The sequence below is a fragment of the Amblyomma americanum genome, chromosome 6, assembly GCF_052857255.1.
Source record: "Amblyomma americanum isolate KBUSLIRL-KWMA chromosome 6, ASM5285725v1, whole genome shotgun sequence".
NCBI lineage: Eukaryota > Metazoa > Arthropoda > Arachnida > Ixodida > Ixodidae > Amblyomma > Amblyomma americanum.
Genome location: NC_135502.1, coordinates 57,103,151 through 57,119,476, shown reverse-complemented (window position 1 = coordinate 57,119,476; position 16,326 = coordinate 57,103,151). Strand labels below are relative to the sequence as shown.

Below are 16,326 nucleotides of genomic sequence, written 5' to 3'. Positions count from 1 at the left end.
CTCTTTGACTTCGCTTGCGTCGGCACTGGCCTTTTCATCAATGTCCAGCCGGACTTCCTCTCCGCCACGCTCTGCAACTCATCCTGCTTTTGATACGTTATAGGAGATCCACTTTCCGATAACTCCGCTCATGGGGGCCTTTGTGACTGCATCGTCCGATGCTGTGGCTACCTTGCCCGAAGGTAGATAGCTGAAGGCTTCCTCAGTTGCTGAATGCGGGGAGTCTTCCACTTTTATAGCACTTTCACTCCCTCCTTTACCCTTCCCTTACGGCGCGGTTCAGGTGTCAGCCGATACGTAAGACAGATACTGCGCCATTTCCTTTCCCCCAAAAACAATTTTCTCACCGCTATACAGTCACACAGCACCAACATAATCAGTACACACAGAGAATACACTTCTGCTTCCGGTTTGTATGCCCTGGTTATGGGACCTTCGTGCCGCGGCCAAAGGCGCTTGCTCAATGAGCGAAGTTATTTATTTCGACCACGACGGGCAGCGCTAGCGGTAATAGAATTTAATAACATCTTTAATAACCTGTTTTCCGCCTACGCCTGTTTCACGCCTATGTAGTAGTTATGTGTGGCACATTTTTATCTGCCTCATTTATATACAGTTATAGTAACAGTAGGTTCCCCTGACAGTTTCTATTTTGGTACCTCCTTCTGTACTAATTAATTTATGCACCCCATGTACTTCTTTTTCAATGAACCTGAAGCCAATAACAACTGGTTTGGGTTAAAAAAAAACTATTTGTTCGGCCCCTTGTTTGCCCAATAACAAATGTCCAAATGGAATGGTTGAAAAGACCAATTGGAGCTAATTGTAATTAATTTGAAACCATAATTTCTATTGTATACCCTTTGCGTCCTCTTGCAACTAGTTGGAAAACCATAGCGCGAATCTCCATTTTAAATTGAACCAGCTGTGTACCATTCGAGTCAATTTGGAACCAGTTGGAAACCCATTTTTTTTTTCGACTGCAGAAACCCCTCATGATATATAGCCCCATAGCTCAGTTCATGTGAATCAGGCATGGGACCAACCTACTGGGAATTTTGCAAGTGATATAGCTCAAATAATTACGAAGGAAATTAGGACTTAACAAGCTTGCACAATGTCACCAATTAATATCTAGATACCTTGAACAGACCAATGCGTAAAGTACATCAATTGTAGCTTCATGTAAGTATCCTGAAAAGGTCTTTGAAAATAATTAACTATACCTATTTTAGATATATGTACTATTCCTCGTCTAATTATTATTATCCATGTAACATCATGTAGATATCACTGCTGGACATAGACGTTTGGGTCATGCTGGTAGGTGTAATGGATGGTGATGGCCGGCATGGGACGACGCATTTGAGTATTGATAACAAATAATGTTTAGTGCTGCTTGGGACCGACAATCAGATTTGGTGGGAGGGGGGAGGTAACAATAGAACGCGGTAATTACCAGACGAGACGCATAATCTCTACCATTATCGACATCGAGATGCAAGTCGAAACGCTCGATACACAGCTGACTCGAAAAGACAATAGACGAAATTGATAACATTCGTGAACGCACACTGCAGGACCTATCTATAACGCGACTTGAACAACACTCGACTGCAGCACTGAGCTTGGATTGCAGGAGTCATTCTGTCAAGTACTCGCGCACTGCTCCGACATATCCTGCACACATTCCAGCAAACTGCACGACTACGCCGTCTACGCAATGCTACGTACTCAGTTTCGGTTTCGATTTCAAAAGCTCACATGTACAAGAATATTTCGCGACAGTACTACAAAAATGTTTTGTAAATTGTAGCTAAATTTCCTTCAATGCAGTTTACTTCACTCTTGGAGATTTTTAGTTTTACACGTGTCAGCAAATGTTGTCACTTCCGTTGGCATACCTTGTGCATTTTCGCTTCTTTAGTTTCATTATTTATCTACTTCCTCCGCTCCAACTGCCGGATTTAAGCGCGGCGCAGGCAGCGCAGGCTCTTATATAAGGCAGGATCTGAAGAGTCACGTCAGCTTCGGCACTTTGTCTTCGCATTGACTAGAAGGCCCACATCGAAAAGGTAAAGCATATACCTTACTTCAATAATTCTTTCTTTAATCATTCTGAGGTCGGAAAATGCAGCGATTCATTTCCCTTATTTCTGTGAAAGCAACTGCGGCCGGTCCGCGCCGTGCCGTTATCACAGCGTCTTTCGTGCTGCAAGAGGTAGAAAGAAGAGATATAAAGTTGAATAGTTGCTTTTGCTTTGCCTGACCGCTCATTCACACCGTGCTTTGCGTGGAAGCCAACTGCATTGACGGAAAGAGGACGGATAGGGCGGACATATTACGCAGTGGGCCCGAATGCGAAACTATAGAAGAACGGCGGACCGTTTTATGTCGGCGTTTAGCGAGATGTGGGACACAATTACTTTCAAGTGCTCCGTTGCGTCGGAGCCCTGCTGACACCTTTGCCACAATAAAGTGTTTTCGATCAGGCCGTGGGTTTTGATATGAAACTAAGCTCTGAAAGTGGACGTCACGAAAAGGTAATATAAATAACCGAGGACAAGTTTTGAAGGATGTTGAATGCGATTTTGTTGCTGGAGGCATTGGTTGTAAGACAGGTAAAAGTATTTTTAATCGCACGATATCTTAATTACTAGCTGTACATAGTCGCCGCTCGTAAACTTACCTCAGCCTGCATGAAGTGGCCTCAACCTACGCAGCCCAGCGGAGTGAAGCAAATATGCTGCAGGGCAGCAGGCGTAAATGTTGCATTAAAATGCTAATACAAGTAGTACCTATTGGCCTGATTCATTCCTTTATTAGCTGTATAGATCATCCATTACATTTATATTGATCTAAACATGTTTAAGAGGAAGCAACATGGATAATTCGAAGAGAGAATAAGAATGCGCAATGCCCGACTTCTTTGATGCATGCAATTGTGGTTTTGAATTAACAGAATGTCAGAAACCAATCTGCTCAATTTTAGAGGATGCATAATGAATACAGAGTTGAAATATTTAAATATCTTCACTGATCAATAACTCATTTTCAGTACACATGGCTACACTGTTCAGAGGGCCCAGTGAAGACTGCTTATTAAAATAGGGAAAGTGTAGAGGTTTTATGCTCAGAATGTCCTTATGATGTGGCTGTGTTCTAAAAGAATGTTAGGGTACGCATGCACCAAATGGAGACCTCTGTCATGGCTCACAGTGTTGGTCCTGCAGATGTTACTTCGCAGCATCAAGGCATCTAATAACCTACCAAACATTGTAGTCAACACATTTTTTTTTGTTTTGACTAATTACAAAGCATCTAATAATCTGTCAGGCATTCTAGTCAACACATTTTTTTGTTTGACTAATTGCCTGTTAGTTGTTAAGCAAATCAAATATTAGTACTGCTATTAGAATTTTCTCTTGATAGGGGATGAATCTTCTGTGTTTGGGCTGAACAGCAGAGATAAGCAAAAATGTTGCCAACTGCTTAACCTAGCAGGCTCTGCTGCGTTCCATTGACCCCAGTATCCCTTGGTGACTTAACGCTCAGCAGGGCAAATAAAGACTGACTTTTGGAATGTTTCTATTCCCCTGTTTTGTGCTTAAATTAGCACTGCTGGATCATGGTATATGATTAAATTTTGTTTTTATTTCTTGCAGTTACAAGACATGGCAGACCTGTTTACTTGGGGTGAGTGTGCTACATACTTTAATGATCTAAGGAAATCAGATATGGACTATGATCGATGTTCCTGGAGATAGTCCTGGGGCAGACTGTCTTCATAATTGCCCAGCACTCATGCTATCTTCCTGGCCTGAACAGAATGTTAGCATGGGCACTACAAACCATCATAGGGATGATGTGGTTGTTTAATAAGAAATAGATCTGCATTTTTATGGCTTCATCAGTGCTTGAGCATCCCTCCATCTGCTCAGCAGCTGTAAAAATCCGATGGTTCTTGTATAAGCATACCATGTTTCTTGTCTGGTCGCCTCCGTCATTATCTGCTGTTCGTTTATATCAATGTATTGTCGAATGCATAGGCTTGGGACGGACATTTAGCTTCATTTTATAATGTTACAAAAACTAGCTGCCTGCAGCAATGTTACACACACTGGGAGGCCAGCATGCGCAATGTAAATCTCACTAGCTGAGTGACAGACAGCCAGGTACAAGTAGCTACCCCATATATCAGTGGCATGACACATGACATGATGGGAGGGAGTGCTGCTGCAGTTACATTGTTTTCGAATGCATTATGGAAATTCCCTTGTCTCCCTAGGTAAAGTACATTCACTCTCCTACACCCATCAGACTCTCCTTTTACTTGCCTTGTTTCTGAATACTGATGATGCCCTGGCTAGTTTCTGAACCCAGTGTAATTCCATTTTATGTGGTGGCTTGTGACAGTAGGTTGGAGCATCCTGCACTTTGTTGGAGTCTGTTTTCCACGTCTCGTATATAGCAGCAGAACATAGTGCCTATGGTGGCAAACCTCGCATTTCAGAATCAAACATCCAGCCCTAGCCTTTAAATGAAAAGATAAACCTTTAAAGGGACTTCCTAATGTAATATTGTCTTTCATCAAGCATTAAGATTGGTTTATCTACTATTTCCATTATCCATCGAATATTTTGTGAATGGTTTGTTTTCAGCTTACCCTACTACATTGCCCAATTCCCTTGAATAACTGTATTTACTAAGAGCCAGCCAGTAATGGCACTACAACGGTTTAAATACCAGAAAGTTTTCACCACCCATTGCTTGAGCCGTACTGAACCATGTTGCCTTTATTTTTGTTATTAGAACTACCATGCAGACATCCAGCTGGCCTTGGCCATATATGTTGTGTGGATCAAAACATGCGTGCACCCAAGATAGGCTTGGAAGTGATTGCGTCTATGGAGAACTGTAAATTATTTTAATGCATGAATGCACATTTAACGGCTACATTTTCAGTGCTCTTTGTCCGCAAGTTTTGTCCATCCAGTTTCCGTACGTACAAAGCTGCACTTCTAGGACCTGCATAGGTGCATAAAGTGCTGCTTAAATGAGGTTCAAAATTCTCGTCTTCTGTTTCTTGTGAGTGTTAGTTCGCCATATAGTCGATTTCAGCTGGGCCAACTGCTCAAGGTTTTCAATTATCACTTACAGTTAAGACATAGCCAAGGCACACACTCACGGTATCTAAAAGGAAATTGTAACACTAAGCAGCGGCAGGCCGGTGGAGATTGCAGCGTGTGTGCACAGGTGGCGCGCAGTACGTGGATAGAGGGGATTTAGGATCTCTTTGTCACTGAAAAATTTTGTAGGATCTCTATGCAAGAATCGCCACGCTGACGCCAGATAGTGCCGCGTGTCGACAAGGTGCGCACGCCTGCTGCGTCGGGCCCAATGAGCGGGTGCGCACTCTGATCACACGGCGGCACTCGACATGGAACGACTCTCAAAACTTCACAGTCTGCGTTCCTAGAACCTAGAACTGAACACAATGGGATAGGCGGATGCCAATCGCCGACAGCGTGATCACCTTTGGAAGCGACAGGGTAAAACTTTTACCACGGAAAAGGACCGACAGCACGACCGACTACAAGAACACGTTGGAATAGGAAACATGGGCCAGCATGCGTGCATTCCTGCAGTGGGGTCATTCTTTCTCTATGTGGTGGGGTAGTCTAGGCATAGTACGGATTGCACCGCTGCTTTTTAACATTTTCTGCAAGTGTGTCGGAAAACAGAACAGTGCGTGCATATAATTTGTGTCCCATGTGCAGTGGGAGCTGCAGTGGGAGCGATGGTGGCAGTAACTGCAGCACCTGCAGTGTTGGCTGCTGCAGGATTCGGTGCCGCTGGTGTTGCGGCTGGTTCACTGACCGCCGCTGTCCAGTCTCCCATGGGTGGCATCGTGGCCAAGGGCAGCGTGTTCGCCATCTGCCAGAGCTGGGGAGCTGCGGGTATGCCAGCCGTTGCACAAACTGCTGCGGCGACGGCTGGAGCAGTTCTTGGCTACAATGCCGCTGACTAAGCCACTAACTGTGCGCCTAGCCTGGACTGGGGGTTTGTGGTCAATAAATTTTGTCGCTGCAACTATGGTCGGGGCGTATTTTGACCATGCAGACTGCTCCCTTCTTGAACGCTATTCTGATGACTTGGTAATGTGCATCTGCATGTAACCTTGCATTTTTGTTTCGTTAACAAACTATTTGAACGAAATTGCTACTTGGTCCGAAGGGAAATATGGCTGCCACTGATCAGCCTTGTATCATCTGTATTCAGTATGTGTGGCTTCACATGTGCTCGCGTCATCATATTTTGCGACCCAAAATTAAGCGAAAAGCCAGTGGCTTTGTGAACGTTTCGCTTATGCATTCACAATCCTGAGGAGATGAAATCTATGGCATATACACTGCAGAAGTCTGAGGGACAATTTTTCCACATTTCCACAGAAAGGTATTTCAGCGTAGCCACAACAACGAATGCCACGTGAAGATATTGCAGTGGGTGCTACAATAGTATTTGCTAATTACGTGTTTTTTGTCAACATCTAGCCCCGCGTTGGTGGGCTCGATACCGATCATCACTATGGCCCTACCATCCCCTCACCTTCTTGTCCCAACTGCCCTGCTCTCCAACCTATACCAATCTTTCTCTGTACTCTTGCCCTGTCCGCTTGATCACCCCTCCCTTGGAGTGCCTGCATGGCTGTCCTCTACTGAGCCGGAGTACCAGGGTTCAAACCCGAGCGTAGCGGCCGAATTTCTATGGCCGTGTTTCGGCACAGCTGCACTACCATGGCTAGCCGAGTTTGATCTACACTCCTTAAAAAGGAGTCTCTTCTCCTCTCTATCGCGCTGCTGAATCTACAGCAAAGGCGACCTGTACGGCAAGGACCCACAGTACTGCGTTCTGCACAAGCCTAAGCTGGGAGGCATCGAATAAAAGTGAAAGGCGAATTTTTTGATGGCCGCCTCTGTGACATCAATTTTTGCCTAGTGCTAGACAGGAGTATGTATGTGCATATCACATGGGCACCACGCTGACACAGGCTACGTTGGATGCAGCTTCAAGTTCTAGGATGGGCACATTAGCTCGATTCAGTTAGATAAGTCTGAACAAAAAGAATCTACCCACCATTCTTTGTGAAATATCCAGGATTTTGTGAGACAGTCGAGCCCACGGAGCAAAATAGACAGCACAGCCTACTCTGCTGGTAAGAGCACGTACCATAAAAACAGGCAACCAGTTCTTGCCTCGTAGTGCATCCCGCTATAAGGCAAGGTTGGCAAAGCTGCGATGTGATGCGAGCAAAATGTCGTCACTTGTAGTTGCTGCAATCACCGCTCAGTGTGCTCGGTTTGCTGCTGCATTCATTTCGCAGCAATGTTGACAAGTGGCGCGCCTGAAAGGGTGGTAATAATTGTGATAATTTTTCCAGCGACTCTAGGTGACTGGAAAGGTGGTAAGAGCATTGAGGCACCCAGGGTGGTAACAAGAGGTAAGCGGGAAAATGGGGAGGAAAATTGGTTTCTGAGGACATGAAAGGCACAGCAACTGTCTCAGTTCTCGATGGACACCTCAACTGTGCTGTATGAGAAGGGTCGAGCAAGAGCATGAGCCATAGATAGCGGAGGGCTCCGGAATAATGTCCACCACCTGGGGATCTGACATTGCACAGTACGTGGGCGTACAGAATGGCGCGTTGTCTTGGGAAGAGTAAAGTGAAAAAAAAATGCTGAGCGCATGATGCCAGTGTGGCATTATTGGCATGCGTCAAATGCGCCGACTGGCGTTGGCACTTCTGCATATCTTAATCCATGGTCCCTGCTTTACACGAGGGGCCATTTTTCCCTACTTTACACAAGGAGGAACTTGCCCCAGATATAAGTCTGCTCCAAGACCTATTAGCACTCTGACCGTGTGTATTCGATATGAACAACGCAGGAGTGCCCTCCATGGAAAGGGTGTTTTTCGTTGCGAAACACTGTGGAAGGACGAGAGGAGTTAAGACACATGTAGCACTCGTTTTGATATTGCTGAAAGTCAAGATGAACTTGCAACTTACATACCAGGATATCTACAGGTACAGCCTTGAGCAGGTCAACATTTAGCAAGCATCAAGTAACTAAGTGAAGAACCATACTTTAAGAGGCCACAATAATCAGGCAAATACACCATAAAAAGAGGCCACAATAATCAGGCAAATACACCATAAAAACAGTATCAAGGAGTGGAAGTCACTTCCAGTCAGCCAAAAAATGTTATGATGGACGACACATTGTTTCCCAATGAGGCTCTTCATGCTACCGCGTGAAAATGCAAATTTCAAGGTACGATTATCCCTTCACCCTAATCGGAATCAACACCATGGTTCAATAAATGCACGTGGAGCTCTTTTCGCAACACAGAAACAGATATCTTTAAATGATGTGCACGTGCTGTATGCTGTCATAAATGTTACACCTGCCCGGTCTAATGCAAAAGTTTGTCAATTGGCTGCCAGTGATTTCCTTGCCTTTGTTCCTCCTGAGCAATGTTCACCGAGAAATATGGACACAGCACTCAATTTTTCTGTACAACTATTTATTCAACAAAGCGAATAAAACATACTAAAGTAAGGGGAAAAAATACGAGAGAGATGCTATCCTTAGATTAAGGCGGTGGTCTGATTGCATGAAGCAACTTATGGTACATTTTCAATCCTGCAGTTACAAAAAATAGGTGCTTTTCTGTCTTGATTATTTACAGGGCCATGTCAACCACTGTATAGTGAGAATGGAGGGGTTCAGAGACTGTTGTTGTAGTATCGTGGGTCGTGCGGTGAAGGTGGTGTACTGTAGCTATTTCTGCTGGTGGTGCCCGATGACTCCGCTGCACTGGACTCGTTCTCCGTCATCTGGTGCAGCTTTGTCCAAATATCCAAGGTTGATGACGTTGGCGTCGATGGCCCACTGCTAGACACAAATGATGGCGGCCCACTCCATATCATACCTGGAAACAACCCAGGATCCCCTGAAACTTGCTTTCATCTTGCAGCACATAAAATCTTTTTTCTTTCAAAGCTGCTGCATCATTCACTGTTACCTGCAGGCACGTGACAGATGGCAACATAATAGCAAGATACAGAAATATCAACTAGAACAGCCCCATCCTATGCAACATTTTCATATGGTATCGAGCTGTCCTAGCAGCCTTCACAGACTGGAACCTCAGTTCGCTTCAGAAACATCAGCAGAGCATATGCTAATGTTCTGGATATTATTCTCTGCTAGCAATATGAATAAAGGGCCCGACTGCCTTTTCCTAGTTTGTACTTTGTTTTGATGAGCCTAAGCTGGAAAGTACAATGGTGCTGGCCACATCTGACCCATGGCTGTTGGTTTCCTGTCATCAGCAGCAGCAGTAGCAAGCAATTTTCTGCTGATGCTTCTTGACCTTACAACCACTCTTTCTGGTATGTGCTCAATCATATTTCAGTTCACTGAGAACTGCAACATCATCAAACAAGAGGCACCAGGCATTAGCTAGAGTTTACAAAATCTATCAAGTGCCAGCTTGTGTTAGCTTAAGTCAGATAATGCTTGAATGAACCCTATGTAGGCTGGACACTTGTAGCCACAGTGTTATTTGCGTTTGCTAAATAATTCCTCCAAACCAACAAGCTTGGCACCCACAAGGGCAGGAAAAACAAAATTAGAAAGGAACGGTAAAAAAAAAAAGAGAACCCTGCTTACTGCTTGAGGGTGAGGCGACTGGCAGGGCTGAGAACTGGCTGTTGCTGAATGAGGAACCGGCTGTGGGCACCTTGGGAACAGAGCTCAGGAGCAGTCTGTACGTTGTACTAGTCACTTTGCCCAGAAACTGGTCCAACTGATGCAGGGAAAGCGCGTTGTGCAGTGTTTCCAAGGGCCGGATGGAAGGTACGCTCACTATGCCATCTGCGATGCATGTGTGCATGCAGTTATGGTGTGGGAGTGTATACAAGCCATCTTGCAAGAGGACAATAAAAAGAGCATTAGTAGTCTTTCCCTAAACTTTTCAGTCTCTATCCTTGCAATCAATTGTGCACATAGTGCAAGTTCTGTGCTCATGAGAGAGTGCTATGTTGCTTGCAGAAACAAGGCACGGACCAAGCTTGTGAATTCTGGAAAAGTTTTCATTTAAAATCGGTTCAAAGCACCAGCCGACTCATTAAAGGTTTTTTTCTTCTTAACTTTATATTCATAAACAAATACAAAAAATGACTGCGGGCACATAAGAAACTTATCTACAATGAAAAAGCATTGCAATTCCATTCCAATTTTATTCTAATGCTAATCTAATTCCATTCGAATTCTATTTCAATTTTATTTTAATTCTATTCAATTCATTTGTAGTTGGTGTAGTGTAAGTACTGGTATTGACTATTACTGGTTAACATTTTCCTGCTTTTGATTGCCACACCATGTCGACCAAGCACGAGATTTGTAGTGCCGCCACTTTTCGGGCTATGATGGGTTTCAGTGTCGATGAGCCATCTAATAATTTCCCATTAATAAACTACCTTTTAGTGCCATCTATGCTGTGGCGTGTACAATGCAGAATGCTTTCCAAGGATGCCACACCAAAGCTAGAAATTGCTTTCAGGAGAACCACCGACGAAAAGTGTCTAGGACTGGTCCCGACAGATGTGCTAACATGACTGAGATATATAATCAGCAACAGACAAAGAGTTTAGCTGTCAGATCACTGCACTGGCTCCCGTGACGAGCAGACATACACACCATAGGCACATGGTTATATAGCTGCCGAAGTGCACTGAAGAGTGCATACAATTCAGTTCACAAGTTACCCCTTTGGACCAAAAAAAGAAAGTAATACCACTTTAACAAGACTACTATAGAAGATCCACTTTCTCAGACCCCAGGATTGTGTGACAATGTCCTCACCAGCAACAGCAGTGGGAAAGAGATTTTTCAAGTCTGGAGCGCTGGAAGAACCACTGATCACTGCCGTACTAAACAGGCTCCCAGAAGAACCTAGAAATGAATTCAGACAAGAATGTTTCCAGGCCTCAACTGTTACTTAAGCAACACACCAACTGGAGAGAATGCACAGCAAGAAGACCTATCCTTCCAATGCCACCAGAGAAGCACTCTTGTAACAAGGTAAATTGGCATCATTAAAATGCCAGTATGCTACTCTCTAACACACAGATCAAGGGACAAAATTTTTTTTTTAAAAAGCCATTCTTACGGGAACAAAAGCTGCCAGCTTCCTGTTCAAACAGAGGGGCACAGTGTACAACATACCTCCTTTCCACTGAGCACTGCCTTTAAGCTGGCTCAACAAAAAGCAACAGAGCAAGAATGCAGACCATCCATAAGTCACACAGCATGAACACAACAAACTTTACACATGCAAGAGCTAAGCATGTCAAGTAACTGATGTGGCACGCAGAAGAAAACACGAAACACACTCACCAAAGACCTTAGGGAGGTCAGCGACGCTGCAAATCCTCAGATAGGAGCTCAATTGCCCTGGGACAGAATGACGGTGCCTGTGAAAGCCATCTAAAGCACAGAACCAACAAAGGCACACAGTTTTGGTCAACCAGAAGAACACCACACACCTCTCACCAAGTATCCAGAAACGAAGCAGTGATGGAGAACAGAAGATGAGCAAAGAAAGTCCCGGACATGCACTAGTGTGTCGTCGTTGCGGAAGAAGAGGCGCTCTAACCTCGACACCAAAAGAAAAAGAAGTCAAGTCTGACAGAAAGCAGACAGTAAATACCCTTTGCAAGCAAAGAGAGAACAAGAAAAATGCTGATGGCAAAGAATGAGCAGTGAGAAGAATGGAACCTGCAGCCATGCTATTCCAGCTGCAGAGGAAACAGAATCACAGACAAATAAACAAAAGATATAGTTCAAGACCATGCAGTTAGCTTGATAGACAAGAATTAAGAGCAAAAGCATGCAACAAAGAGTGAGTACAGCAAGAAAGAGGCTAAAGCCAAGCAGCACGCAAACAATAAAAAGCAGGCAGCAAAACTAGGAAAGGATGGTAAAAGAACTTGGACAAGAACGTTATCTTCTGGAGTACAATGGGTGGTGTATGGTGCTCTGCTGGGCACAGCAAGCCGTGAACTGCCAGCACGCGTTGTCACACGGTGATGGAAAAAAATAGAAAGCGCCGCACCAGGTTTCAACCACCAACAAAGTGAATGCTCCCTGAGCACCTGGAATGCAACAACTTTATGTCAAGCACACTGATAACAGCAGGGGATTTCCTAGACTTACAAGCTGTCATACTGCCAGAGGCGATGGATGTGCATGCCTCTCGTGCCTAGACTTTCACAGATAGATTGCACTCAAACATCATAGAGTGGCAGCATTTGGTAGCAAGAAGTCTAATGATGGCACCGGTTTGGGCGATATGAAGCAAACTCAAACTGCGCTGTTGTCTACAAATACTAAACTTGGCAGCAAGAGCTTATGGGATGTATGCACTCTGGAAAAAATTTACTGTTGCCCTGCCTCAAGACCCAGTTGCATGATGCTGATACCAGTACAAGGAGCACATACCTCACTTCATATGCCTGCAGACATTTCAGGCAAGTGGCTTACGTCACTGCGCTAAAATTATTTTTTTTCCCGCACCCACGCCTTGTGTAAACTTTTGCTGTTTAAAGTGGCAATGCATAACTTTCTGACAGAAATAACCTGCTACCACTCATCCTGGGAAAACATTGGGCAAAGGAAGACGAAGAAAAACGATGGAAGGTTTCCATGTCTTTCCCGCATAGCACTTAGTTTGAAAAGGAGCAAAATTTTGCACCTTGTTGCTTTGCGTCAGCATAGACATACCATTTCTCTCACTATTTAGCACTAAACTGGTGCATTTAATATAACTTACATGGCACCAAATGCCATCAACCTTAAAAAAGTAAAATCTGAGTGGAAACTGAACCTGGAGTTTGAGAGAGGCCAGCCTTCATCCACAGTGCTACAGTTGGCACATATATACAGAAGGTGATGCAGCAGCTTTTGCACACTGTTTGAATCTAGCCTGGCTGTCAGGCATGAAGCACTAAATGCACGTATCTACTTGCATGGGTGCAAGCACAATGCAAGGAACAAGCAAATGTACCAGTAGACATCTTCTTTGTGTAATATTATGAAGAATGACTGCTGAGCTGAACTGCTGTCCAGCAATTTATAATGCAATATTTCTGCATGCAAAAAGAGCTAAGGCTGTGACTTGCAAGAATCACTAATTATTAAGCCCATTAATTACCAGGTAACAAATAACTATTTACTGAGAGCCAGATGTTCAGGCATTACAAAGGAGAGTGTGCTAGCTAAGTATGTGCCTGAAAATTGTGCTTTATGTCTCAACAAACTGCCTACTGCATCACACATCAAAATGAAAAGTGAAAGAAAGTTACACATGCATTTGCTGGTTTTGTAAGCTGGATTATTTTCACATTGGCTTTTCACAGCCACATTAAGCGAAAAAAAGAAAGTAAAAATTAAACTCCTTAAACATAAAATGCTTGCCATAAATCAAACAGAAAATTCAGTGAAATCAGACAAAAGTTTAACAACTAAAATGTTTGTTCCCAAAGTTATCAAACTTCCACAAAGCAGAGTTCTCAGCTAGTGACACACAAAGGTTGAATTTGACATTTTGAATAGTCATGCAGAGGCTACCCCAAGGGCAGAGACTATAACCAGCGTATGCCAACGAAGTTGGAAATGATGCAGCTAGGTCTATGCGTGCAATGCTAGGCAGCACTAAGCACCTCCTTTCAATATTTCTTTAGATAATATCTCATAACCATTTATCGTGCTTTTTTAACCACCTGTGCTGTTAATAAGCGTAAAATCCTGCAAACTCAGACTCGTTCAATTTTTATTGCTCATTTCAAGTGGTGCTTAGGGCCCATTGCAGTCCCATATATTTGGTTTATTGGGGTTTAACATCCCAAAGCGACTCAGGCTATGAGGGACGCCGTAGTGAAGGGCTCCGGAAATTTCGACCACCTGGGGTTCTTTAAACGGGCTGCGAAACACCGCTTGAACGGATGCCGGTTACGCTTCAGATGGATTCTTTATGTCGCGCAGATGCTGACTCAAAAAGAATTACGGAAATCGATGCATAGGAACGGGAGTTATTCAATGAAGAAATTTCAAAATACAAGCAAACAAAATGCTGCCCTCAACTCTATTTTCGCGCAGCTTCCCATTCCCATTTCACTCTCCCAATGACGACACACTGTGCAACCAATCAAAACAGCCTATTTTAGCATGTGGCGGAAGTTTGCACTCCATGGTTGCCTGTTTTCTGTAACTCGTTCATGCCAAGGCTGGCGGCGCCATTTGCATGGTTACAACAACCATGTGAACCCCTAGCTGACCCCGCGATGCCTCGTCGTCACCACGACGGTGCAGAAGGGAACACTGATTAGTGACGTTCCCTTACTTATGGATCCCATGTCGAGCGCGAAATACTGCGACGCTGTGACAGCCTGCGCAAGATATCAAACACATTTAGCATAGCGCGTACCGCTACTGCTTACCGCCAACCATCGCCCCTAGAGCGCTGGTTGGTTACGGCGAGCAAGGAGCACGCGCTGTTGACGGGAACGCGGTGCCATCTGGCGCCGCCGCCCGGTGATCCTCCACAAGCTGACGATGCGCACTGTCTGCTAAATGTGAACTGAACGCATCATTCCTTGGGACCGAAACGAACGCTTATAGAGTGCAATGGCTCGATCGGATCAACTCTGCAAAGCCGCTCTCAGATACATAGAGAGTACCCATAAGTGTTAGTGCTAGGTCGTAGGATGCTTACAGAGAGGCGCAAAGTCCGTCGATGCAAAAAGTAGCCAGAGCCTCTAGTGGCGTATTTTTGTTTTACTTGCTTTACAGTGCTTTTATCTAGGGCAAACAAGTTGGTTTTGTTAATGTAATATAGAACAAAAAACTTGACAAAACGTATCTCTAGTTATTAACACAATTTTGCAGTATATTTACTCTTTGTCCAATCATAAAGCTCGCCCTCCGTGATGTCATATCTGATGCTAAAAATCGCCACTATATGGTGACACCGTCAGCGCCATGAATTTGTTTTTGCGAGCTAATTAAAATATTAAAAACCAGAGTATAAGCGGTACAACCGATGCTAATAGCATCACTATAACTTCTTCTATGCAACCAACGGCCATAACAATGCACTGAAAATGTGTTTCGGGGCCCCTTTAACGTGCACTGACATCGCACAGTACACGGGCCTCTAGAATTTCGCCTTCATAGAAATTCCCCCGCCGCGGCCGGGATCGAACCTACGTCTTTCGGGTCAGCAGCCGAGCGCCATAACTACTGAGCCACCACGGCGGGCAGTCCCATATATTTGAAGTGGAGGAGGCAGCCAGTAATATTAACTGTTATATGCAAAGCAGCTGATCCTAACAAAACTGCTTATTGGCACAAATTGCTTCTAGCAAAACCCTTATGGCATAGTTTACATACTAGAAAAAAACTGCAAACAATTAAAATGATCACAAGAAAAAACAATGAGCTATATCTTTCAGCCAGCACTTTCCTAAGCCAAGCATTCTGGCAGTGCTTTCATAAGAAATGGTCACCTTTGCTGTTAGGCTTTGGGGAACCCAAGTTAACTTCTTTGCATGTTAATGCATACATTATAGTGAACAGTGAGCTCGCAGCTCCTTCTGAGAGTGCTATGCCTAGAAGTGATCTTGGCTCAGACGAATTCATTTCAACTTGGTTGCTCGTTTCAAGTTAGATAGTGAGCATAGTAGATAACATTTCTCAAAACAGTGAGCTTAGAAATTAGGGAATTGCAGATAACAAGGGAATCATTCCGAGACTGGAACTGCACAAAGCTTTGAACAATGCCAGTAATAAAAAAAAAGCCACTCCATTAAAATAAGGCTTAACTGAAAGCCATGCAAAATCACTACATAAAGGGCTTCTAATTCGTCCTTCTAAAAAGCACTATGTAGTACAGTCTGCAATCACATAAGCATGCAATATGTTAGATGTTTGGAAGCGCAAAAATGCAGTAGATGCCTGGGTCACAGGACACAGATAAAAAGCCCAATAAAAAATAAATTAGCAGCAAAAGCGGCAGCAGCAGCAGCAGTTGGCATGCCAAATAGCAGCAGAGCCACAGAACAGGTACCCGTTTGAGGCACTAGGGAAGCAAACTCAGATGTAAACATGCATGCAAAAAAAAAAGTGTAAAAATATTGTTAATAAGCGGCCAGTACAATGTCAAACCTTAAGGAAAAACAGTAATTGACCAGCATAGTAT

The 16,326-nt window shown here is 44.0% G+C and overlaps 2 protein-coding genes across 51 annotated transcripts in view; one reads left to right on the top strand and one right to left on the bottom strand.

The window, feature by feature from the left end:
• Nucleotides 1–1,921: 1,921 nt before the first annotated feature.
• LOC144093525 (uncharacterized) lies at nucleotides 1,922–6,096 on the top strand. Its single transcript, XM_077627052.1, has 3 exons — nucleotides 1,922–2,075; nucleotides 3,666–3,696; nucleotides 5,781–6,096. The coding sequence occupies exons 2-3, from the start codon at nucleotides 3,675–3,677 to the stop codon at nucleotides 6,029–6,031; spliced, it is 273 nt and encodes a 90-aa protein (XP_077483178.1). The 5' UTR covers nucleotides 1,922–2,075; nucleotides 3,666–3,674; the 3' UTR covers nucleotides 6,032–6,096.
• A 2,473-nt stretch (nucleotides 6,097–8,569) lies between these two features.
• Nucleotides 8,570–16,326, bottom strand: part of l(1)G0196 (inositol hexakisphosphate and diphosphoinositol-pentakisphosphate kinase) — a 63,669-nt gene continuing 55,912 nt past the window's right edge. For 23 of the 50 annotated variants that reach the window (XM_077627023.1, XM_077627041.1, XM_077627032.1 and 20 more), the window contains 4 exons: nucleotides 11,466–11,522; nucleotides 10,932–11,021; nucleotides 9,738–9,941; nucleotides 8,570–8,994 (listed from right to left, as the gene is read on the bottom strand). In XM_077627023.1, coding sequence (XP_077483149.1) covers nucleotides 8,789–8,994; nucleotides 9,738–9,941; nucleotides 10,932–11,021; nucleotides 11,466–11,522 — 557 coding nt within the window. In that variant the 3' untranslated portion in view covers nucleotides 8,570–8,788. Of the gene's footprint in view, nucleotides 9,016–9,737; nucleotides 9,942–10,931; nucleotides 11,022–11,465; nucleotides 11,556–11,614; nucleotides 11,720–16,326 lie in introns of all 50 variants that reach the window. The other 27 variants (XM_077627014.1, XM_077627015.1, XM_077627018.1 and 24 more) reach the window with 3 other exon arrangements.

Bases quoted from the DNA above. Each gene is read 5' to 3' on its own strand.
- LOC144093525 (XM_077627052.1), top strand. From the start codon at position 3,675: ATGGCAGACCTGTTTACTTGGG. The intron at 3,697-5,780 runs GTGAGTGTGCTA...TCCCATGTGCAG, and splicing joins GGCAGACCTGTTTACTTGGG to TGGGAGCTGCAGTGGGAGCG.